Source organism: Equus przewalskii, chromosome 5, assembly GCF_037783145.1.
Source record: "Equus przewalskii isolate Varuska chromosome 5, EquPr2, whole genome shotgun sequence".
Classification (NCBI taxonomy): domain Eukaryota; kingdom Metazoa; phylum Chordata; class Mammalia; order Perissodactyla; family Equidae; genus Equus; species Equus przewalskii.
In genome coordinates this window covers 12628386-12654389 of record NC_091835.1, presented here as the reverse complement: position 1 = coordinate 12654389, position 26004 = coordinate 12628386, and the positions used below count along the sequence as shown (strand labels likewise).

Sequence of the window (26004 nt, the reverse complement as noted above, 5' to 3'; positions counted from 1 at the left end):
GGATAGAATTTTTAAAAGGTAAAAACGTTATTATAAAGCCTTGTCAATAAGGCTGTGGGCCCGCTGTCTTCATTTTTGAGTTTGGAGTGGAGCGTGCTTGCATGCTAGGGCTTCAGGGGCCTGAAGGCCAAGACTGGTTTCTTCAAGAAACTCAGTTTTGTCTGGCCTAAGTCAAAAAAGACAGATCTCCTGTGTTTTAAAATATTTTAGGATGTTGCACTGAGGCTGGTAAATGATAAAAATTACAGAAAACCAACTTTAAAAAATGTTTGATAGCATCTTCCCTTTTTTCGTTGTGATACCAGCTATTTACTTGAGTACATTCGTTTCCTCTTAGACATTTCTAAGCATATCAAGATGCTTTGAAGGATAAGTCGTATATTTACTAACTGTACTGTGTGTGGAAACAATCTTAAATAGCTTGTTTTTTAACCTGGCGTAGCTGCAAGTTGGGAGTTTACACAGAAAACCAGGGTGTTAAGTGTTGTATTCGTGTTGTCATGCAGTGCCTAACAGTAGACTCTTTATTTTGTGTTACACAATGAAGTGAAGAAGTGAGGAGGCAGGCCGCCTCCCGTGGGAATGCGTTTATTCCTTGGTTGTTAGGGTGGCCCTTCCTTGTTATGATCATTTTCTTTTTACAGCATGGTTGAGAACAGATTCGGGATTCAGAATGCCTGAGTTAGAATCCCAGCCACGTGACCTTGGGCCAAGTGACTTCTTATCTCAACATCGTAGTTTTCTCATTTGCGAAATGGAGATGATAATAGTACCTACCTCACAGGTCTTTGTGAGAATTAGATGACTCGATATACACAAGGCACACTGAACAGCACCCAGCGTAGAGAACGCAGTGTATAGGTGTTGGCTGTTATTGTCATTCCTGTTTATTTTCCATTTGATTACTTTAATCTCATCAAAACCTAAAGGTGTCCCTACTTAGTGTGTGTGTTTAAATAAAATAAAAACTTTCCTGTCTGTATAGGACAGTACCGTTTGTGGGTCACTGACAGATCTGTCTTTGAGTGAGGCCTCTTCTTCATTTTCCTCTTGGATTACTTGCAAGTCTTGGCAGTCGTTAGTTTTCCCTTATAAAATCTTTGCCCTGCTGTGTTAGGGGTCCACAAGACCAACCCCAGGTTTGTTGATTCCCCAGGAGGACTGCCACCATGTTTGTCCTCATGACCATGATTTATTACAGAGAAAAGACACGAAACAAAATTGGCGAAAGGAAAGGTATGGAGTGAAGTCCAGAGGGAAGCAGGCAGAAGCTTCCCAGAGTCCTCGCTCCGTGGAGTCACGCGGGAGTGTCGTTCCTCCAGCACTGAGTTATGACCACGTGTGTGAAATAGTGTCTCCCAGGAAGCTGATGAGAGACCCAGTACCCAGGGTTTTATTAGGGGCTGGTCACGTCGGCACCCTCTGCCTAGCATGTGCCAAAATTCCACACTCCCAGAAAGAACGCAGGTGTTCAGGGGTCTCCCAAATGTTAGTTTGAGTGAATCAATAAACAAACCTGTTGGGAATGAAGAAGCATGGAACAGAATTAAAAATAGGCTACTCTTCCTTTCTGCCCCGAAATGTGCTTCTTTGGGGTTAGTTTAAACCTTGTGTTTCAGGACTTCTAGGCTATGCATAACGTTTGAGTGTTTTTCGTTTTTTTTTTTGCTAAGTTAAGAAATAGTGTTGCACAGACCCCACATTGACTCCGTCCAGTCTCGATTACTCCTGCTCTTCAGAGTTTGATAGGTTTTAGCCTTCATGGTGGCACAGAGGTCACAAAAATAATTTTGATGCTCACAGTGAAAAGATAACAGCACGAGTGGTGCCTTGAGTAAAACAGAAAACATCTGCAAGTAGAAACCAGCCATCTGGCTTCTGGAGAGACATTGCTCATTTAGGGGCTGGTGCAGAGGTCATGCAGTGGCCTTCCTCCCGGGATAAAAATCTGCCTGTGACGAAATCAGTCTGAAAGTCATCCTTGTCACGGACCCTTGAAACTGTCCAAGATTCCTTCCCTCGATGGTAGAAGAGGATGGAAATTTTTATTTTTCCATCTAATTATTTGTTAGCCCATCTAATTCTCTGTAAAAAGAAGCTGGTTTCTCTGCCTTTCAGTTTAGATAATCAGTTCAGTAAAAATCTCCTGTGCTCCCTCTTTGTTACCAAAGGAGAAAGCCTTCTTTCTGCAGCAGGAGCGAAGGGGGCAGAGTTCAGGAGCCTGGGCTGCAAGGAAGCTCTTTATGTGATAACAGGACATGGCCCTGACGACCAATCCTTTCCTCGCCCTTTCGGACTAACATCTTATGTTATGGAAACCACTCAGGCTTCCAGAATTATACCTTTTTGTCTGTAGCCCCTGAAGGTACTGTCAGACTAGGAAAAAAGTATTCCTTGCTGTAGGTAACAGAAATGTTTGGAGATTTACCAAATATGAAATCGTATGAGCAGCCCAAGGAGTGACTAGAAAATCACATTTCCTCAAACTTATTATTTGTTCAGAGTTTAAAAGAAATCAGGCCTTGGGCTTAATTTGTAACATATGCTGAACTCTGTGTTTTCTTAATTGATTAATTGAAGACTCCCTGTATATCATTTGACAACTTAAAGATGGTTAAATTGCTTTAATTTAGCTGTTTGGGGATGATTAGGGTGTTTTTTGAGCAATCTTAGAGAAGACCTCATTTTAAAAGCGCTGATGTGGCAGGTGAGGTAGAACTTGACCTTGTGATTTTACGTAAACACTTTTGTGCCATTTGAATCTATTTATCCGAGTGTGGGCTTGATTTTCAAGGCAGTCAGACTGGAAAATACTATGTGCTGAACCCAAATGTATGTTCTCATGGAGTTACAGGTTTAAAAATGATACAACCCACGACCCCTCAAGGAGCCCCCTGGTTCAAGAGCCTTTGTCTTTCCGAAGAAAAATCATGCTTTGAATCTGTCTTTGCTCCTATTGTGTGGTGGCTTAAGTAGATGCGACTTTATGGACTTGGCGATTCCCTAAAATGTATTTTTAACTTCCTTTTAATCAGCTCTTTGAGAGAGTTAAAGGGACTGGAAGAAATAAAAAGGAGCCTCTCTACCTACCCTGCTCACCAGGCAGATCTTTGAGCAGATCAAAGATTAATCTCCCGGGAATAAAGACTTTATTCTCGATCAGAACTGTGGTTTTTAGTCTGCTTTTCATGTATCTACTGTAATAGGATAAAAGAATATACAGAATTATTATTCTTCGTAGACAGGCTGAAAAATGTGGAACAATATTTAAGAGTAATAACTCCATTTGTGCTTTTACGGTAACTTCTTCAGTTTCTTGGGATTCACAGTAGCATCTTGTGTAAAGTGAGGATCCTGTATTTCAGTGAAAAGTTACAGAGCCGGCCCTGATGGTCTGGTGGGTACAGTTCAGTGCTCTCTGCCTCGGTGGACCAGGTTCATTTCCAAGTCCAAATGGACCCACACCCCTCATCTGTCAGTAGCCATGCTGTGGCGGTGGCTCACATAGAAGAACTAGAACAACTTACAACTAGGATATAGAACCATGCACTGGGGGGCTTTGGAGAGAAGGAAAAAAAAAGAGAAGATTGGCAACATATTAGCTCAGGGCAAATCCTTCCCTGCAAAAAAAAAAAAAAAGGTTACAGCAGAGTGATTTGTTTGCTAGGTCATTTGAAATCCTTCGCACTCAGTAGATGCCACATGCTATTTTTATTTTTTTATTTATTTATTTGTTTATTCTTTTGAGAAAGATTAGCTCTGAGCTAACATCTGCCACCAATCCTCCTCTTTTTGCTGAGGAAGACTGGCCCTGAGCTAATGTTCATGCCCATCTTCCTCTACTTTATATGCGGGATGCCTGCCACGGCATGGCTTGATAAGCGTTGTGTAGGTCCACAGCCGGGATCTGAACTGGCAAACCCCAGGCCACCAAAGCGGAGCATGTGAACTTAACTGCTATGCTATGCTGCTGGGCCGGCCCCTATTTTTAATTTTTACTTTTAAGGTCAGATTCCTAAGTATTCTTAAAGGTATACTATTTTTGGAACAGATAGCATCATAGCAGTTAGCTATTGCTATGTAACAAACCACCTTAAAATTCAGTGGCTTAAGACAGCAAGCATTATCATTGCTCATGAACCTGTGGGTCACCTGGACAGGCCTTCTGGTCACACCCAGGCTCACTCCCACATCTGTGGTCAGCTCTGGGTGTGGATCAGCTCCTCTGAACTTAGCTGATCTCTGTCACATGTCTGGGGTTTAGCTGGCTGCAGGCTGGTGGAGGATGGCTTCAGCTCGGACGGCTGGGCTCCGTTCTGTACGATCTCTCATCCTCCAGCGGGCTGGCCCCTCTTGTTCATGTAACTGTGGCAGGCTTCCAAGAAAGTGCCTCTTTACCCAGCCCTGGCCCTCCGTCTCTGTAGCCACATTCTGTTGGCCGAAGCAAGTCACAAGCCAGCCCATATTCAAGGGTCAGAGAAAGAGATCTCACCTCTCGATGGGAAGAGCTGCAGAGCCACATTGCGGAGGCGTGCGTCCAGGGAGGGCGAGAGGATTGGGCACAATTTTGCAACTATCTCCTGCAAGCACTTACGTATTATCTTGCATACTCTAGTTGGGCTCAGCCACATCTAGACCTTGAGGTTGGGAGAGATTTTGTTAGACTCACTGTTCCTATTTAGCATAAAACTCAGGATTTCTTTGAACTAAATGAGAGCTTTGAAGTTAGACCTATGCTTTTCTACACTCTGGATTTATTTGGAGAAAAAAAGTAATTTAATGCTTCATGTTTTCTTATTGTTTAGGAATTAGTGCTTTGAAGGATAAAATGTGGAATTTTCTGAATAGCCTTTTTTTAAAAAAAATGGTTTTACTTATTATTTACCATATAAAGCCGCTTTGCTTTGAATGAATTACCTTTGTAATGTTTTGAGATGTGAATTGTCATTGTCTTCTGAGAAGAGAGCAATAAAATTGGACGGAACCAGTAGGTCGAGTCATAAAATTAATCCAGCGCTGGCGTTGGTTGGTTTGATTTTGCGACTTTCTCCCTCCTTGCTTCTGCCTCTCTAAGTATTAAAACGGAGGTCTTGGCTGTCGTTTTTGCCACGAGGATGTGGCCTCACGTTCTCAGAGGATCACAACTCTTTCTTCACTCCTGATTGCGTGTGGAAGGCAGGAAGCAGCATTGTCTGTGCCACGACGGTTCTCCGCTGTGAACTTGTAAGAAGAGGAGCAGGGACACGTTGATGAAGAGTCACGGTTTGCTGCCTGCTTGCATCTTTGAGGCCCCTGAGCCCTGTGCCTTTGGGTGTCTCTGGTGGCTGCCTGCCTTTCTCCATCTGATCTCTTTGCCCGCCTCTGCTCTCTCTGCCCCTGCATACTTCTCCTCGGGAGTGATGTGTGTCCAGGTCCGTGTCTCCTGATGGCGCTGGGCTTCCTCACTCTCTGCACTGCCCCAGGGAGGCACTGAAGCCCCTATAGACCCCTGGAGGCAGGACGGTCTCCAGACTTGCAGGCCTGCCCCATGGCTTGAGTTCAGGTGGAGGGCAGCACAGATCTCAAAGGGGGAATCCTCAGGGAGGGTCCCCAGAGCCTCTTAGAATCTGCCAAACTGAGGAAAGAAAAGTGGCTGCACCCTGCCTACAGCTGACTGCTGTTAATCCTCAGCCTCGTTGCCCTCAGTGGTGACGATTTAGCAGACACACTCTTAGACCGTGGCCAGTTTTTGTATTTAGAATTTTAGATAGATGCGCTTGAAAATCAGACGGTAAGTCCTCAAGTGCTCACGAGGAGGTATTTCATGGCTGGCTTGTTCTTAGTGCTTACTGAGCGGAGCTGCGACCCTGTGTTCCCGCTTCTCGGCCATTCCATGTCCTTCCTCCAGGGACCCCTCATGAGGACCCAGAGTCAGAGCCTCTCAGGGGTGTCCCCATCCCTCCTTCTCCCTAAGCAGCCTCCTCACTGCCCTGCCTGGCCCGACTTAGAGTACTTATAGAATTTAGCTCTATCACTTTATATTAGGCTTTTTAAAAAAAAAATAACATTTCATAAACATTTTCTCACAGCTCCATCTTCTTCATAACTATTTTTAATGACTGTATAAGCTATTGAATTAACATGTCATTAACCCATTTCATTATTTAACATTTTTCCCCCAGTTTTCACTCCTTTGAATGATGGTGTTAAGAATTTTTTTTTATGTGTAGTTCCTTTTTTTTTTCCTTTTAAATACTTTCTTCAGAATCAATTGGCAAACCTGGAATTCCTAAGTCAATTTATCCTTGTTATTTCTATTACTATTATCATTATTCTTATTAGGCAGGAAATGTGTTTCTCACTATATGCAGCAAAATTCTTGCCGAAGACTGAGTTCTAATTTACGGTGCTGACAAAAATTATGAGAGCCCTAGAAATGGCACTTTCTTATTATTTTCAGCTGTTCCTTTGCTTGTCCCTGCACAGTGATACATCTTAAAAACATTTCAGTCTGGAATATTTACAATAAATACAAGCCAACTCGGACATTGCATTTATCTAGAAGCCACGCGGATCACCCACCATGCTGAACGACCGTGGAGAGTAAAGTGGCGGTGGCGTTGTGTGTACAGCGTCTCTGTGTGTATATAACACTGCAGTCTTCCGCAGACACCTTTCCCCGTCTGTCCTTGGAAATACTGCAGCCGTATATGAGTCTGTGTGTCTCTAACCAGGAGGCCAGGGGAATTGATGGCACAGCCCTCCACAGGAATCGTGGTAGCTTGGGGAAGTTTGAACAACATTTCTGTAAGCTCTAAAAGAAATGACACATTTCCTTTCTAAGCACCTTTTGGAAAAATATCAGACTATTGTTTTAAAATAACTTAAAAACAGAGCTTGGCAAGGAATGAACCTGTTTCTAAGGTTTTGGTTTTAAGGGAACACTTTTTCTTCGGATTGACATGGTCTTAGAATATCAGAGATAATCCATCCACTAGCAAAACGCTTAGAGTAAGCGGCAAGAAAAAGAGTTTAGGTGTGTGGGTGGCAAGTTGTCAAAATATGAAAGGAAAAGTTAAGCTGTTTTATCTTAGTGAAGAGAACAGCTCTGATATTCATCTAGGCAGAAAATATTGTGCTTTTCATAAAAATAAAACCATCTGATCTTAACACTTTAGTGCTTATATGGTTTATTAATATCATCCTAGATGTTTTTAATAGTTTGCTTCTGTAAAATGTTACTAAAATATATTGTGTTGCTTTCAACTTACTGAATAGTAGATTTTATTTCCAATTTACTAAACAGAAAATTTTTTTAGTCCTTGGAATTTGTTGATTTTTTAATAAGCAGCCCAACTTAAGCCTGTTTTCACAACCATTAAGCTGTTAAACCAATGAGACATATTCTGAACACTATACAAAACAAATTCCTATGTTACTTAGTAGAAATGACGCAACTTTCTTTAGCACATAGGTTCTTGGGAGTGCTGGAGTGTTAGAGGTTAAACTTAACATGGCTTTGATTTAATCTTGAAAGTGGGAGGTTTTAATGCCAGGAAGGGAAAGAGTTCTTCCTGTGAAAAAGAGAAGGAAGGAAATTACAGAGAGAAGGCGTGAATACTGAGGTAGAGATGACTATCAAGGTCAAGAGCCTAATTTGGAAGCCGGCTTCCAATCAAGGATGGTCTTCTCTTAGCCTGGATGTGATAAACAGTTTTCAGATGAAACACCCCAAGAGATCATTTAAGTCCTGCCAGTTTTCCAGTGTGTCAGCGGGATCCAGACCACGTCGTAGTGCTGATGTCCGTCCTCCAAAGGAGATAATGCTGTGTTTCAAAAATGCTGGAGGCTGGGTAGGTTCCGCTTTGACCTTGGGCTACTTGAAATATCATTCTGAAACTACGTGAAACTAAAATTTGACTTTTTAGATGCTTGGTTGGAAGAGGTGAGCTTTAAGGTTTCCACTCAATGGACTTCCCTGCTCTCTGAGTACAGTCATGCACCGCATAATACGTTTCAGTCAGGGACAGACCGCATATACGACGGTGGTCCCGTAAGAGCAGTACCACAGAGCCTGGGTGTGTATAGGCTGTACCATCTAGTTTGTGTAAGTGCACTCTGTGGCATTCGCATGACTGCAGAGTCCCCGAACGATGCATTTCTCGGAACAGATCCCTGTCGTTAAGTGACACCTGACTGTATTTCTCTTCTTTCAGGAGGACACAGGGTCCTCTATTGAGCTACCTGTGCATTCATGACCCACAATGCTTGGGGTTGATTTGAAGTGTTTTAGAATGTGTCAGCATTCTGTTCTTCTTTAGACCCTTAAAAAAAAAGCCTGACAGATAGCTGGCAGGTTCAGCACCTTTGTGATGCCTGTGTGAACGGAGGCCAGTGAGCTTGACACGGCCCTGCGTGACTTCACTTTATTGCCTTTGACTAGTTACAGTTCCTTTGGCTTCATCCCCTGTGTTGAATGTAAGTAATGCAGTGTATCCATAAGCATTGCGTATTAAGTAACGTAGAATATAGTCAACATCATATTAGTAGTTCAGGCCCAAGGATCATCATTATAAGCTTCTCTGGATTACTTTAGATGAGGGAGTTATGCTGCAATGGTACCCACCCTGCGGTGCGCCCAGATAAACGACCGCCTGGAGAGGAGTCCTTGGGAGGGTGATGACGGAGGAGGGCTTAGGGCGTGACTGAGCTAAGTGTATTTGGAGACTTGAGGATGACAGTTCACTGGGGTGTAGGGTCTGGGTCAGGGGGCCATAGGCACTAATTGTGTCACTTGAACCCCTGATTTCAGACAACCACTGCTGTGCTCTGAGCACAGGTGCAGTGGAATGCGTGGCTCCTGGGAGATGTAACTGGTGGTCTCATGCCCAAGGTAGACTAGAGGGAAGAGCCTACCAAAACCTGAGAGGAGGCTGCATGTCTGTGTGAGTGAGGAGGGCCGGACATGGCGGGCATGCTGGGAACAGAGACAAGCGCCAGCATCTTGTTTAGGAATTACCACTTACTTCTTAAAAAGCAAACAAGCGAAAACCTGCAACACCATGATCACACCTAAAGAAATGAACAATATTGTTTAATATCATTAAATATCTAGTCAGTATTCCTATTTCTCGTTGTTTCATAATGATGTACATATATTTTGCAATTTGTTTGAATCAGGATCCAGATAAGCTTACACGTTGTGGTTGCTTGATACGTCACTTACTCCTCTTCAATCACAAGCTGGTGCTCCATCTCTGCTTTTTTTCCTCTGGCAAATTATTTGTAGAAGAAACTGGGTCATTCGCCTGTAGACTTCCCCGCGATCTTGATTTTGCTGAATGCACCCCTGTGGTGGTGTTTCTTACCTTCCTCTGTCCTCTGCATTTCTTATAAATTGGTAGTTGGATCTAGAGGTTTGATCAGATTGTATTTTAAATTAAAATTGGTATCATGCTGTGTTTATCAGTTTTCTGTAGGGCTTTCACTTAACATGATATCATGAACATCTTCCCATGCAGTTAAATATTTTTCATAACTTGATTTAAAGGTTTACAAACTAGAAAGATCCATATCGTGAAAAAGTTTTAACTTCTGAGGTTTGTTAAGTAATCATGAACAGTAACCAAGAACCCACAAATAATAACAGAGTGGTTTAAACATTACCTCACAGAGTGTTAAATTTTGATTTAAGATGTTGAATTATGAAGTGTAAAGTTAATAGGTCTGTTTGTACATGCTTTAGTCTGATCTCCCTCTCTCTTTTGATTTTGGTTGTGAACTTGGACTTTCTAGAACTTACTGTCACGATATGGGTGCCTCCTGAAAGTCTGCTTGATTATCTTGTCTTGTGAGCCTTGTCTCATAGGAGCTTGTTTAATGATGCTTGAATGAGGAGACCGTGTTTGTTCGGGATTCTTCTTTCATCTCCCGCGGATGTAGTATGTTAGTACCTGCTTGACTGTAGACAACACAGATAACTCCGGCTGGCGTAAGCCTCTAAGGGCATTTATGGTCAGGATGCTGGAGTGTCTGCCTCCCAGAGCTGAAGTCCAGGGCAGTCGGTCGGCCTCAAGAGCAGCTGCCAGCGGGGACTTCCCCTGACTTTCTTCAGCTCATTTGTGCTTCTCTCCATGGATTGTCTTCAGTCTTTTCATTTTTTTGACAGATAAGAGTCCAAATTGCAAAACATAAGATCAGAAGCAGCCATTTCGACTACTGGAGACATACTGATCTGTTTCTCTCTCTCCTGGTTTCCAATTCCCCGGGGAAGGAACCGATTGACCTGGCTAGGGTCAGATGCCCATTTCTGGTCTAGCCAGTTGTGATCAGGGGTGGGATGCAGAGAAAGATGTGAGAGATTCAGCGTGGCACAGGTTCCACTGTGCCCACTCAGCAGTGTCCAGCAGACGGGGCATGTTGTACACATGACTGCTCCTACCCTCAGCCCTGTGTCCAGTTCACATGCACTGTAGCATTATGCCATCTGGGCTGCCAAGTCATCTTATTTATCTGTTTGGATCAATGAAGGGCAACATCTAGTTTTTATTTTCTTTTATTGAGGTCTAATCACATACAGTAATCTGTGGAGATCTTAAGTCTAGTTGGACAAGTTCTGACGAGTGCATATACCCAAGGAACAGCTCCCCACAGCCTTGCCATTACCCTAGAAGGTTCCCTCATTCTTTTGGATTCTACTCTCCTCCCCGAGAAGCAACCACTAGTCTGATTTTTATCCTCATAGAGCAGTCTTACTTGTCTTGAACTTCAAGTGAAATGGAAACATTTAGTGTCAATATTTAGTCTTAATGTATTTTAGCTTAAGGTGAATAGACATTTATTCTGTGCTGACTGTGTGCCAGAATCTGTGCTGCTGTCAGAAATATAAGAATGACTGTGTTAGAGCTGACAATAAGATAGTTAGGAGTTGTTGCAGAGGCAGAGTACGGCTTCACAGGAAGAGGCGAGTGTCCTAGGGATTCTGAAGAGCAAGAGGCCCAAAGCTTCCAGGAGGTTCTGTGATTGCAGGCGCGACGGTCACAGCCTTCCTTATTGTTCTTCTGAGGCGATAAGCCAGAATATTAGACTTTGGCTATTTTGGCCATTTGTCATTTTCCTGCCAGTGTACAGGATTTCCTCATCTCCCTGTGTGTGTTCTGATGAAAGAGAGCCCAGAGGCCTCGTGTGGAATGATTTCCTCCCAGGGTATGAAGACTGGGAATTATTGGCGAATGAGCAGTGGGGTGGCCCTGCTTTGTAGGCACCACTGTCTGAGTTCTCCAGAAGCATTTTCTTTCTGTTTGTATCTACTACTCTTCTCATTTGGCTCAGACAGTCAAGTGAACAAGTTTGCAGGTTTTTTTTTTTTTTTTACCGATAAATGAAGTTAATAGTTGTCATTTTCCTTTCTATATCATTATATAATGAGCATTTTCCATATTTTTAAAATTACTGAAATCCTGTCTCCTAGCTACTACATAACTTACCATATATGGTCATACTATATGTAACTGTATATAATATGTGTATATGTAGTATATATACTATATATAACATACTATGTATTCTGTGTGTGTATACTTATTTGCCCAATTGATTAAGTTTCCAAGATCAGTTGGGAAATGGTTTTGAAAATAAAATGAATAGTTAAGTTTTCCTGGAGCACAAAAGAAGGTAAAATGACTAAAGAAGATAAAATAACTAAAGACTACTCTTTTTTCTTCTCTTTGCAGAACCATCCGAGTATGGCTGAAAAGAGACAGCGGTCAGTACTGGCCCAGCATCTACCACACGATGGCCTGTAAGTAGCTGAACTATTCTACTGGAGGAAAATGTCTGTAGTGTCTTTGATGGTTTAAATTTCAAAATGACTGATTAAAAAGCACTACTCTATTTCAAAATAAATTTCTTAGTTGCCTAATACCTCGACAGGCTGTGCTAAACAGCAGGAAAACAACTTATTTTGCACAGGAAGTTGGGTCTACTGGTTTAACTGAAGCAGACTTGAGCAAAGCTGGAAGAAGAAGGAAAAAAAGAGGAAAAGCCCGCGGCCCCCCGCCTCCATTTTCCTTTGTTTTTATTTTGCCAATTTATATTAGTGGTACCTTTGTACTTAGTAGTAGCTGATATTGACACTCAAACAGGGCTCTGTCCCTCCCATGCCTTCAGGGCCATTCTTTTGGTCACCCTCGTCACAAACTCTGGGTGCTATGAGAGATTTGCCTAAGGTTCAACACATTTTAAATAGACGATTTTCTCAGTAGTCAAGTACATTCTGAAAATAAATCCAGAAGATAAAGCTTTTGCATTGAGATTTTAAAACAGCCCTGAGATGTAGTGGCATAAAATTACATTTAAATTCTAGCCCTTCATGCAAATCTAAGCAGCTTTGCCATCCTTCTCTCCCACCACTTTTCTTCATCCTTTCTTGGAAAGAAAGCTTGGATGTCATCCAGGTCCAGACCAGGACTGAATCCTGCTGTTCCAAATGGCCACACGGAAGGCATCCGTGGCTGCTCATTTCCTAGTGGTTTTGGTCCTCAGTGAGGGACTTTCCTCAGGTCAGGGTTTCAGTACTCAGAGGACCCCCTAGGAAAAGAAACAAGGCTTTTGGGCGTGCTTAAAGGTGTGTTACTTCTGAAGCCCTTATAAAGTTCTCTAAAGAAGAGCTATTGTCAGTGGTTCCAGACACTGTTGACACTGCTCACAGCTTTCTTAAGAGTTATTCCGGAGGCTGTGGGGTTTGTTAGAAATACAGAGCAGCCAATTAGTCAGCAAATTCCGTATAATGAGTTTAAGTCATCCTTCCGAGCGCCTCTTTTCTCGGCTCTCACTTTCTCATTTGCACATATATTCCAGCATACGTACAATATTTGGATCCTGTAATCACTTCCACAGAAAACTAGTAGTTTGTCACGGTTTTCATGCGTTCTAGCCTCCGCTGACAGCTTGGGCAGGCTGGTCAGCTTCTCTGTCTTGATAATCATTTGATGACAATGAAGTAGACTTTTTGGAATACTGGTATAAAGATAACTATTATAAACGGAACCATAAAACATAACGACGTGTAGCACGTTAGAAGACAACCAGAAAACCTAATCAGAATTTATTGTGCCAAGCCGTAGAATCTCCTGGTACCCATGTCTACTTGTATTGTCGTTACTCAGTCTGAAATATGAAGTGACCGACATCTTAGTAAATGTGCTCAGAGAGCCCGTTTGAAAAGTTGACTTTGGGATTTTTTAGAGTCGGGGCAGAGGAGGGTGGGACACCCTGGGCCTCTGAGTCCACCTTTTACCCAACCCCAAAAAAGGGCTTCTCTTACACTGATGATTCCTCCCTTCCAGCGGCCCTGTGATGGATCTGATAGCTGGAAACAGCAAGAGCCTGAGGAACTCCTGCCAGTGCTGGGGAACGTGTGTCATCTTTGTGGACAGTCTCATTAATGCTGTTGCCATGAGTCGTCACCCCCTCCCCTCCCCCACACCTCATATTCTGACCGGAGCTTAATCTCCTTGAGTCCTCGGCCTTGGAGTTCATGCTCAATAGAATAGAGACTGAGATGGATTTCATCCTGTGTTTAGTTCAGTTTCTCCTCGGCTTGTGTTTCTTCCACGTGTTTAGTACAGCTTTGTAGTTAATTTCTCTCCCAGGGCACCAGAACCTGGCAGTAGATGTGCTTACTCTTCCTTAGCTTTTAGGTCTTGGGCACGTGGCTTGGCGCTCTCTGTCGCCATCCCTTGCTAATTTGGCTTAACTGTATCCTCCGGAAGGGCTCCCAGAGGGCTGTGGCTGGAAAAGCCAGTGGAAACTGGAAAGAACCAGCACAGCGCCCGCTGTGGGGTGACATCTGCGTGTCTGCACCTACACATATTCAGCTTGTTGCTTCCAGCTACTTCTTTATTGTCTCTACTGATAAGACTGCAAGAACACTGCCAGAAGAAAATGGAATGAATGAATTATGAGAAGTAAATGCTTGTCTGTGTTAGGATGACTTTTATTTTAAAATTAAATTTAAAATATGATAGGAAAAGTGCCATGTTGGTTCTAAAAACTGTCTGAAAAACAAGTGCCATGTTGGTATCTAAAAACAAACTATCTAAAAACTGTCCCAGAGGGGCTGGCCCAGTGGCATAATGGTTAAGTTCACACGCTCTGCTTTGGCAGCCCGGGGTTCACAGATTCGGATCCTGGGTGTGGACCTAGCACTGCTCGTCAAGCCCTGCTGTGGTGGCATCCCACATAAAATAGAGGAGGGTTGGCACAGATGTTAGCTAGGTGACAGTCTTCCTCAAACAAAAAGGAGGAAGATTGCCAACAGATGTTAGTTCAGGACCAATCTTCCTCACAAAAATTAAAAGAAAAAAAAAAGAAAAACTATCCCAATTTAGGACATTTTCGTGGTCATCCATGAATTTAACTTTTTCCTGTCATCTAACAGAGTGCTCAATAAGCCAAACCTTAGTATGTTGTTCTAGGTGGCCCGATATGTTTCATAACATTACGTCACGTAACAAAAGTAACTTTCAGACTCTGCTTTAGCTGAAGGAAAATGATAACTCTTAGTTTCTGTATCAACCATGTGCCTCATGTCCTTTTTTTTGAAATATCATTTTATGAAATCATCACAACAGCTCTGCAAGGAAGATGATATTTTCACCGTTTAGTAGATGAGGAAACAGGCCTGAGGGGTGGGGTCGATTGCTTGTGGATGGAGTAACAGTCCTTGCCTGTCTGACTCCTAAACTGTGCTGCCCACCCCAGTCGACAAGCATGTTCTGCAAAGAGCTGGACAGTAAATATTTTTAAACTTTGTGGACCAAACAATCTCCGTGGCAACAATTCACCTCTGCCCTTGTTGCCTGAAAGCAACGTAACAATGTATAAATGAGAGAGCCTGGCCGTGTTCCAAAAAAACAAACAAAAAAACCCTTTATTTACAAAACTAGAGTTGGCATAGAGGTAAGCATAGGATTTTGCACTGCACTGATGCCTTTTAAAAAGGCCACCTTTTTGAAAAGTGATTTGTGCTTTGCTAGTTTATAAAACTATGTGAATGTCCAAACCTTTTTTTATTTTTTTAAATTATATTGCTCATCTCACTAGAAGCTTCTCTTCTAGGAAAAAAGCCAGGACATCTTTATATACAAAACAAATAAACTAGGGAAGCCTTTTTCTTTTTGGTGAGAAAAATTGACCCTGAGCTAACAACTGTTGCCAATCTTCCTATTTTTGCTTAAGGAAGATTGTCACCGAGCTAACATCTGTGCCAGTCTTCCTCCACTTGCATGTGGGATGCTGCCACAGCATGGCTTGTTGAATGGTGTGTAGGTACATGCCCGGGATCCAAACCCGCAACCCCAGGCCGCCAAAGCAGAGCTCGCAAACTTAACCACTACACCACCAGGCGGGCCCCCTCTGTTTTTTTTAAATGTAGGAATTCTCTAACCTCATAAAATTACTCAACGCTTTATAATTTTTACACAAAGAGAGATTTGGCGTGTTTATGTATAGTTTGTTTTAGGATTGAGCATAAAAGAATTGAAAAGAAGCTTAAAACTAAGCCATTAAGATTTAGTACCATGTGAAAAGCAAGCAAAAATGGTGACAGTGTGTCTTTGAAATCATCAAAGCATGATTTGATTCTCAAAGATAATTTTATGTGTGGTTATTATAGAGCACTTTTTATGAAGATACGTATATCTTTGTGGTCATAGTTCTTAAACATGATCGTTCTTTATAGAGTCATGCGTTGCTTGATGATGGGGATACTTTCTGAGAAATGCGTCGCTGGGCAATTTTGTCATTGTGCGAACAGCGTGGAGTGTATTTACACAAACCTAGATGGGATAGCCTCCTGCACACCTTGGCTGTATGCTACTAATCTTATGGGACCACCATCATGTATGTGGTCCATCGTTGACCAAAACATTGTTATGTGGGGCATGACTGTAGTCTGAAACATCAGTATGGTGGATAAGGGTGGACAGGCTTGTAGTCAGTTGTGGTTGTTCTGTATATAGACAGTTGCAGTACCTACCTTTCAATTACATAGTTCTTTGAATGCAACTGAAACAGTTTCTATAGTCTGATCATGCAGCTAGCTACATTTTTCCTGTGAGTTACAATCCAGTATTATAGCTTGCTTTCTTCCTTGGTGGAGAATGTCAGCCCACTGTAAAGAGATAACTTTAAGTTATTTTCAAATGGTGACTTCGTGTATAAGATTCTTTTCTTTTGCTTTTTTATGAGAAGTTTTACTTCAAAGTAAACTCAAGTTTGTGTGTTTGTTTTTTCTGGCATGAGTTTCCTCGTTGTGGTTCTTGCATGGTCAATTAAAATTCTTTAGGCTGAAATGAACCGAAGTAGTCCTTTTTCCAAATTTCCATTTTCTAAATCATTTTAGTTCTGATTTTTAGCAGAAGGAGACGATTTAGAGTTTTTCCTTCCTAAAACTCATTCTCTGGCCCACGCTTTCTGGAAGGATAGGTAGAACCTGGAAGGGGGTATGTACCTGAGAAGAAGCAGGAGCTCTCCCAGTCACATAACACTGCTGTGGACAAAGAAACATGTCTACACCTCACATCTCCAGTTACTACAAAAAAAAAGGGAACATTTTTTGACCATTGGAAAAAAAAATGTAATTCCAAAGTGGCTTTCCCAACTTGCTCACATATGCCATGGAATGGGAATTCTGGTCCTGGGAACCCCTCTTTCTATAGATCCCAGCTGCTCTCTCACCTGTGATGGGGAAATGGGGCTGGGGGCAGGATGACCGGCTGAGTTTGGGTAGCAGATCATATACTGTAGCACCAGTCCCCAGATCTTTCCAGAAACTGGTAGAAGTTTCAATCAGATGAAACTTTATGCTGGCTCGCTCTACCCAGAGTTATAAAAATAACATAGAAAACTTTTAAAGTAAGAATTTTAAACTAAAATGACAGAACTTTAGTAACATTTTCAATTTACATCATTAATTTTTACAAAACGTCTTTGCCTTCCTTTTTTAACCTAAATCGTATAGCTCTTTTTAATAATTGCTTTGAACAATGACTTAAAGTGCTTGGCTTTGCTCATAATGTGCTCTTTGTCTTTCCGGCAGCTCCCTGCTCTGCTATGGCGTACCATCACGATAGCAGACGGATATTTGTGGGCCAGGATAACGGAGCCGTAATGGTAGGTAGCTTCCAGGATGTCTTCATTATACTGACCTCCCTGTGTTCACTTCTGTTGAGCAGTTTATACGAAGTTAACAATGGATGCCTGATGGTTTCACATAAAAAATGTTTATTTCAGGATAGATATTAGGCCTAAAAATGGATTAATTTTAATCTGTTAATTGGTGCTTAATTTTAAACTGGTGTCACAGAGCTGTCACGATTGATGGTTCGGTGCTCAGGCTAGCCCACAGGGTACAGCCTCCATACAGTGAATGTGAGACCTGTAGCAGCTGCCATCCCTGAACCATGAAGGGGGCCGGGGCAGGAGAGCGTGGTGGAGAGCCTGTGTTTGTGCATGCATGTGTGTGGACGCACATGTGTGTGTAACTGGAGGCGCAAGGAGAACCAGGTTAGGGATTAGTCAGTCAGCCAACAACTTGTATAACTCTTTAAGGAAGTGCTTCTCAAACTATCATGAAAAACTAGATATTTAAAATTTCAATTTATTATAGATTGCTATTTTTGTGGGTCTAATTGTGTGCCTGTGTGTGTGTATATATATGTATTTTAATTGAGATATAAATCATACACCATAAAATTCACCATTTTGAAGTGTGCACTTCAGTGGTTTTGTACTATATTCACAAGGTTGTGCACCCATCAACACTCTCTAGTTCCAGAACATTTTCATCACCCTGCCTCCCCAGGGAAACCCCATACCCATCCGTAGTCATCCTCATTCCCCCTCCCCTCAGCTCCTGGCAATCCCTACTCTACTATCTGAGTCCAGAGATTTGTCTGTTCTAAACATTTTATTTAGAAAAATCATATGATATGTGTGGCCTTTTATGTCTGGCTTCTTTCACTTAGCATAATGTTTTCAAGGTTCATCTATGTTGTAGCTTGAATTAATACTTCATTCCTTTTTGTGGTAGGTAATATTCCGTTATATAGATATACCACACTTTGTTGATCCATTCATTAGTCATAGACATTTGGGTTGTTTCCGCTTTCTGGCTGTTATGAATAATGCTGCTATGAACATTTGTATACAAGCTTGTGTGTGGAGCTACCTTTCCAGCTCTCTCGGGTATCTACCCAGGAATGGAATTGCTGGGTCATATGGGAACTCTATTTAACTTAGTGAGGAACTGGCAGACTGTTTTCCAAAGGGGCTGTACCATTTGACATTCCCACCAGCAATGTATGAGGGTTCCAGTTTCTCTACATTATTGCCAACACCTGTTATTTTCTGTTTTATTATTTTGTTTTTATTATGGCCATCCTGGTGGGTGTGAAGTGTATCTTTTTATGGTTTTGATATGGTTTGATAGGGTTTTGATAACATTGAAGCATCTTCTCATGTGCTTGTTGGTCATTTGTATTTCTTCTTTGAAGAAATATTTATTCAAGTCCTTTGCCCATTTTTAATTATCTTTTTTAAATTGTTGAGTTGTAAGAAACTAGTACTTGCAGCCTGGAAGAATTCACCAGGGAAGCCATCTGGTCCTGGGTTTTTCATTGCAGAAAGTTTTTTGAGTACTAATTTAATCTCTTTACTTGTTAGAGATTTTCTGTTTCTTCTTCAGTGTTTGTTGTTTGTGTCTTTCTGGGAATTTATCCATTTCGTCTAGCTTATCTAATTTGTTGGCACAGAGATGTTCACAGTAGCCCTTTATAATCCTTTTTCCTTCTGTAAGGTTGATGGTAATGTCCCATCCCCCTTCATTCCTGAATTTAGTAGTTTGTGTTTTCTCCCTTTTTTCCTTCATTGCTCTAGCTAAATGTTTGTCCATTTTGTTGATCTTTTCAAAGAACTAGTTTTGGTTTCATTAATTTTCTATCTTGTTTTTCCTATTCTCTGCTTATTTATTTCAACTCTAATCTTTATTATTTTCCTTGTTCTGTTTGCCTTGGGTTTAGTTTGCTAGATTGATGTTTTTGATAATTCCATTGTTGAATGTGATAATCCACTAATTTCATACTTGGATGCCATAAAAATATTTGCTGTCAGGGTTTCTGAACACTCACTCCCTATTTCTCTCCTTCTCTCATCAGCACCAGGTCTGCAGACCACTGTTTGAGCCAGTGTTGTAGTGTCCACTGAGATCTAAATTCAGAGGACTCCCAACCCCCCAGCTCAGACCAAACCCTTGAGGTTCAGGCCCACGTACCCAACTGTCAAAACTGAACTCGTCACCTTTCCCCTCTATGTCAGCATTGTTTCTGTCTTAGAGGGCAGCTAACCACGCGCCACCATCCTGGCTAGAAATCTGGACGCTATCTTAACACTGTTGTCCGTTAAATGCCCACATCTAATCTAACATCGAACCCCACAGTGCAGACAGTTCTGAAGCCGTCACCTCTTCTCCATCACTACCTTACCTGTGTTCCACAGTCTCATTTTGGGATCCTGAACAGCCTCCTAACTGGCGTTGCCACTTTCAGCCTTGCCTCCCCAAACGCATCTTCCACTTACTGGACACTAAGCCAGCCAACAGAGAAAGCTGACTGCTCCATCCTCCCACTCACTGCTCTTCACTGGCTCCCCGTTGTGCAGTGATTCCCTCATGCACTTGATCCTGAGGTTCACCTGGAGGACGTGCTGAAATGCTGGTTCCCAGGCCTCTCCGTAGTGATGCTGAAGCTGTGGGTCTGGCCTGTAGCCAGGGAACTTGTCTTCAATAAGTTCCCTAAATGATTTGTATGGCTACGCAAGTTTGGGAAACTCGGCTCATAGGATGTAGTCTGAGCTCCTAACACACACTCGGGGATCATCATTTCCCCTTCTTCCCCTGGCTGGCTTCCCCATCACCCCACTCCTAAATCTTGAAGTTACTCAGGACTCAGGCCTGGGCCTGTCTTCAACTAGGGGTAGCAGGTAGGTTGAGAAGAGCAGAGGGCCAAGGTCACATTCCCTGGGAAATCTCAATATTTAAGAGAAAGTCAGAGGACTGGGGACCCACAAGGAAGACAGAGGCAGAAGGGTCAGAGTGGGAGGAGGAGCAGCCAGGACAGTCTGGTCATGGAAGCCAGAGGGTCAGTGGGTTTCAGGTGGGCCTGAGTCATGGTGTCAGGTGCAGCAGAGAGAGGATGAGATCAGGACTGGAAAGTGACCTTGGGGGTGGCAGCCAGGTGGCAGCAAGTGGCGGCAGGGAGCGCCCTTTCCGTGCCGTGGCGGTGGTGCGGTGGAGTGCAGTGGATCAGAGAGTGACCGGGGTGAGGAATCAGAGAGCCAGAAGTGGCGGGTGTAGGCTGATCTTCAGAGAAGTTTTTGGCTGAGAAGAAGATGAAGAAAGTTTTAGTATTGTTAAAAGAGTTTCATTGGGTTTTGTTTGTTTTGTTTTTTAAATTAAAGGAGAAGAAGCCTTGAGTGTGTTTCAGCACCAAGAAGGAAGGTTCAGGCCCTCTGCCCAAGGAGTCCACCCAGCAGTAGGCAGGGGGCCGGGGCTGCGGGGTTGGGGGGGGATGAGCTGTAAGTGCGTTATCTAGTAGTAATGCCAGCGTCCTCGGTTTTCTCCTTCTGAAAACACTGTAGGCGTATCACGGTGAGGGGTGTACACGTGTATAACAAGAAGCTGGGAAGTGCTGGCCTCACGTGGTTTCTCCACTGGTGGTGGTGGTTGTGTGTATTTCCCTAGGGACCCTTCTTGTGGCTCCTGGTTCAAGGGTCGACTCTGCGGTTATAGGACAGCATATAAAAGCTCTCATCACTCTTGAGTGGGAAGGGGCAGTGTAAATCCAGTTTATCACTAGTTAGTAATTGATCAATTGATCTTCCACCCAATACAGATTAGTGTATATACAATGCTGATACAATTTTTGTACTCTGCAAAACCAAGATGGAGAAAAAGGAGTCAGTGTTCCTTTTTTTTTTTTTAAGTCCGATCAGTTAACAATTCATAATGTCCATGTTACTTAGAGCCTTAAGAAATTATCAATTAGCATTGATCCATAGAATTCTTAATTAGTGCTTTTTCTTGAGAGTTTTATCTTCTCAGTTTTATGCTGGGGCTCATTTTTTTCATTAAGAAGTATATACTTTTATAAACATAAATATTTTTATTTTAATTTTATTGTCATAATAGTTTATAACTGAAATTTCAGTTGTACATTATTATTTATCAGTCACCATATAAATGTGCCCTTTTACCCCTTATGCCCACCCCCCCCCCCCACTCTCCTCCCCCTCTGGTAACCACTAATCTGTTTTCTTTGTCCATGTGTCTGTTTATCGTCCACATATGAGTGAAATCATACGGTGTTTGTCTTTCTCTGTCTGGCTTATTTCGCTTAACATAATAGGATTTTCTGTATATAAAATCATGTCATCTCCAAACAGCAAGTTTCACTTCTTCCTTGCCAATTTGGATACCTTTCATTTCTTTTTCTTGCTTAATTGCTCTGGCCAAAATCTCCAGTACTATGTTGAGTAAGAATGGTGAGAGTGGGCACCCTTGTCTTGTTACTGTTCTCAGAGGGATGGCTTTCAGTTTTTCCCTGTTGAGTATGATGTTGGCTGTGGTTTTGTCATATGTGGCCTTTATTATGTTGAGGTACTTTCCTTGTCTACCCATTTTACTGGGAGTTTTTGTCATAAATGGATGCTGGATCTTGTCAAATGCTTTCTCTGTGTCTGTTGAGATGATCATGTGGTTTTTATTCCTCATTTTGTTGATGTGGTGTTTCACATTGACTGATTTGTGGATGTTGAACCATCCCTGCGTCCCTGGTATAAATCCCACTTGATCATGGTGTATAATCCTTTTATATATTGCTGTATTTGATTTGACAATATTTTGTTGAGGATTTTTTCTTCTTTTTTTGGTGAGGAAGATTGGCCCTGAGCTAACATCTGTTGCCAATCTTCCTCTTTTTGCTTGAGGAAGATTTTCACTGAGCTAAAATCTGTGCCAGTCTTCCTCTGTTTTGTATGTGGGATGCCACCACAGCATGGCTTGATGAGTGGTGTATAGGTCCAGACCTGAGATCAAACCTCTGAAACCTGGGCCACTGAAGCAGAGCACACGAGCTTAACCACTATGCAACCAGGCTGGCCACTTGTTGAGGATTTTTGCATCTATGTTCATCAGTGATCTTAGCCTGTGATTTTCCTTCTTTGTCTTGTCCTTGTCTGGTTTTGGTATCAGGGTAATGTTGGCCTCATGGATGAGTTAGGAAGTGTTCCATCTTCTTCAATTTTTGGAATAGTTTGAGAAGGATAGGTATTAAATCTTTGAATGTTTGGTAGAATTCTCCAGAGAAGCCATCTGGTCCTAGACTTTTATTTTTTGGGAAGTTTTTGATTACTGTTTTAATCTCTTTACTTGTGATTGGTCTGTTCAGATTCTCTGTTTCTTTTTGACTCACTTTTGGGAGGTGGTATGAGTCTAAGAATTTATCCATTTCTTCTCAATTGTCCAATTTGTTGGCATACAGTTTTTCAGTATTCTTTCATAATACTTTGTATTTCTGTGGCATCCGTTGTAATTTCTCCTGTTTCATTTCTAATTTTATTTATTTGAGCCTTCTCTCTTTTTTTTCTTTCTTTTTTTCTTAGTGAGTCTGGCTAAGGTTCGTCAATTTTGTTTATCCTCTCAAAGAACCAGCTGTCAGTTTCATTGATCCTTTCTACTGTTTTTTTGGTTTCAGTTTCATTTACTTCTGCTCTAATTTTTATTATTTCCCTCCATCTGCTGACTTTGGGCTTTGTTTGTTCTTCTTTTTCTAGTTCTGTTAGGTGTAGTTTAAGATTGCTTATTTGAGATTTTTCTTGTTTGTTAAGGTGGGCCTGTATTGTTATGAATTTCCCTCTTTGGACCACTTTTGCTGCATCCCATATGAGTTGGTATGGTGTATTTTGATTTTCATTTTTCTCCAGATATTTTTGATTTCTCCTTTAATTTCTTAATGATCCATTAGTTGTTCAGTAGCTTGTTGTTAAATAAGTATATTCTTTCAATTTTTTTTCCTACTTATAAAGTATTACATAGTCTATAAAAAATTTGGAAAATACGGAAGCATGAAAAAAAGAAGAGAACCACCCACCATCTCTGAATTTCCTTTTTTCATATTAAGTATGTATAATTTTGCCCTTCCATGCTGAGATAACCTCTGCCTTATTTTCGCTGTAGCTGAGAGCTCTGTTAGTAATGGGTCTTTGCAGTTCTGCTGTCTCTATGTCATCTGGAGGGATTTCCAGTGTAGCTGAGAGAGCAGAATTAACAGGATGCCTCCTTTGCAGTTAGACGGAGAGGGAACGCAGTGCTCTCGTTTGTGGAGGAAGAACTGGACAAAAATGCTGTGCTGGTCAGTGGCACTTTCGTCTTTTGGTCTGGTCCCCAAAAGAAATAGTGGCCTGAGGACGGGTCTGATGAAAGAAGCAATTCCATATTATTCTTATATGGCTGATCTTGAGTCCCAAGTCTGGTGATAGCTATTTTTGGATTTTTCTTCATTTTGAAAGTTAAGTTCATGATGTTTTTAAAACCATAACTGTTTTCTTATTCCATGTGTTTACTTTTAGGAATTTCATGTGTCTGAAGATTTTAATAAAATGAACTTTATCAAGACCTACCCAGGTAATTATAATACACACACGTACTTACACAAATATACGTGTAGATACACACACACAACCATAAGACTGTCTCTTAGGATCAAAGTCAGGCTTTCACATTAACTTTTTAGTTTTGTTACCCTAATCAAATTAGCTCTTCAGGGTTATTTACCGTCCTTTTCCTGTTCATAACATTTAAAATTGGCTGCATATATCAGATTTAATTTAACCATCCTTCTATTTTTGAACAGGTGTACTGCTTCCATTTTTTGATAACACACACTCACATATATGATACATAGGTATGTGTGTATATATGCATCTATGAGCACATAGTAGTGAGTTTTAGTGTTTTCTAATCAATTTATAAGAAAGAGTCCCTCAGTTCTTCTGAAGCAACCTGTACAGCTGAGGTCAGAGGTTTCTCTGTCTACCTGACTTCGTTTGTCAGACTGCTGCGTGCACCTGTGCCAGATGAAGTAGACAGGTCACTACCCTAGGATGGCTCCTATCGACCTGGAAATACGTATATTCTAGAAGTTAGGTCATAGAACACCTTTCTCATTCCCGGCTATTATTTTGCAAGACAGAACTTTACAGGTTGTTTGTCTTCATAAATAATAAACAGTTAGACACCAACAGAAATTATTCCAGAAGCAAAATGCTTACACAATTTTTTAATTTCAGAAAACTGCAGGTGCTCTTGTTTATGAAGCCAATACTTTCTAAAGGGTCAAAACAGTAAAATTTATAGACAATTAAAAAAACTTTGCTTTTTTTTTTTAAAGATTGGCACCTGAGCTAACAACCATTGCCCATCTTTTTTTTTTTTTCCTGCTTTTTTCTCCCCAAATCCCCCCAGTATATAGTTGTATATTTTAGTTGCGGGTCCTTCTAGTTGTGGTAGGTGGGACGCCACCTCAACGTGGCCTGATGAGAGGTTCCATGTCTGCACCCAGGATCCGAACCAGCGACACCCTGGGCTGCTGAAGCGGAGCATGCGAACTTAACCACTTGGCCACAGGGCTGGACCCAAAACTTTGCTCTTTTGAGAAAAGACTACTGCTTTCCATATGAAACTCACTGATAGTTAAGATTTTTTTTAGAGCAGAGTGAAAATATTCTGTTGAGTACAGCAAAAAAAAAAAAAAACCAGAAAAATCTGTTCTCTAATCTATTATTCGAATCCCTCTAGAGCATTACTCTTTAGTGATTTGTAGCTTCTAAGTGTCTTCCATGTATGGAGGTGGAGGGGGCCGTGGAAAGCCTGTGGTAGTGAGTGGGAAAGGGCAGATTACCAGAAACCTGTTCACAGAGCGCAGGCACTTCCATGCCAGGGCTGTTTAGGCCCGTGAGTCTGCAGGGCCGCCAGGCTGAGGAGGTGAGCCCCACTTCTCACCCCCCGAGACTTGATTCTGAAGGTCACTTTCTTTCTGAAGAGCGCAGACTCTCCTTTTCTGTTCCCGCAGCTCATCAGAACCGGGTGTCCGCGATTATCTTCAGCTTGACGGCAGAGTGGGTGATCAGCACCGGCCACGACAAGTGTGTCAGCTGGATGTGCACGCGGAGCGGGAACATGCTTGGCCGGCACTTCTTCACGTCCTGGGCTTCATGTTTGCAGTATCCTTCCTGGGACTGCGCCCTCCCGTCCCAACCTCCTTGTCCCCACACTTAGTTTTGAGTCTGATCATAAATTGTTCGTTGAAATCCAAAGACTGAATGATTCCTCATATTTCACGTAGAATCCAAGAATTTCTGAATCTACTTTTGTTTGGCATAAAATTGGTTTGTTAAAAATAAGTAAATGAATGGCTGTTGTCTGCTGGAAATTGTTATACATTTTTAATACAAAATCTTGGAAAACATAAACCTCATTAATACAAACCCCTCCCCTCACTCCTTTGCATTTCAAAGTGAAAGAAAAGGTGTTTTGTTGTATAAAGAAAGGAAAAAGGGAATTGATCTTTTACTAATTGATTATTTGCAGCCCCTCAGAGACTATAATAAGGATTTGTGACCCTGGAGTTCATAAACGGGCTACAAGGAGTTTCATAGTTTTTGTGTGTGTGTGGAGAAGGTTCATAATCCTTATGATACTCTCAAAGGTGCCCTAGGATCCCCAAAATGTTAAGAAGTTGCTGCTTTAAGAATTTCCTACTACAGTATGGAATTTGTTTCACATAGAGCTCGCCCCTGCTTCAGGCTGCCTCTGGTAGCCATGGATCTCAGTGACGGCAAGATCAAGGCTAGCAACAACAGGCAAATACCCTGCGGTAGTTTCTCTTTCGGAGTTGGACATCTAGTGTA

The 26004-nt window shown here is 41.9% G+C and overlaps 1 protein-coding gene across 2 annotated transcripts in view; it reads left to right on the top strand.

The window, feature by feature from the left end:
- Positions 1–26004, top strand: part of WDFY1 (WD repeat and FYVE domain containing 1) — a 60222-nt gene that overhangs the window by 16849 nt on the left and 17369 nt on the right. For both annotated transcript variants that reach the window (XM_070619952.1, XM_070619953.1), the window contains 4 exons: positions 11712–11779; positions 17081–17154; positions 23665–23719; positions 25167–25317. In XM_070619952.1, coding sequence (XP_070476053.1) covers positions 11712–11779; positions 17081–17154; positions 23665–23719; positions 25167–25317 — 348 coding nt within the window. The remainder of the gene's footprint in view (positions 1–11711; positions 11780–17080; positions 17155–23664; positions 23720–25166; positions 25318–26004) is intronic.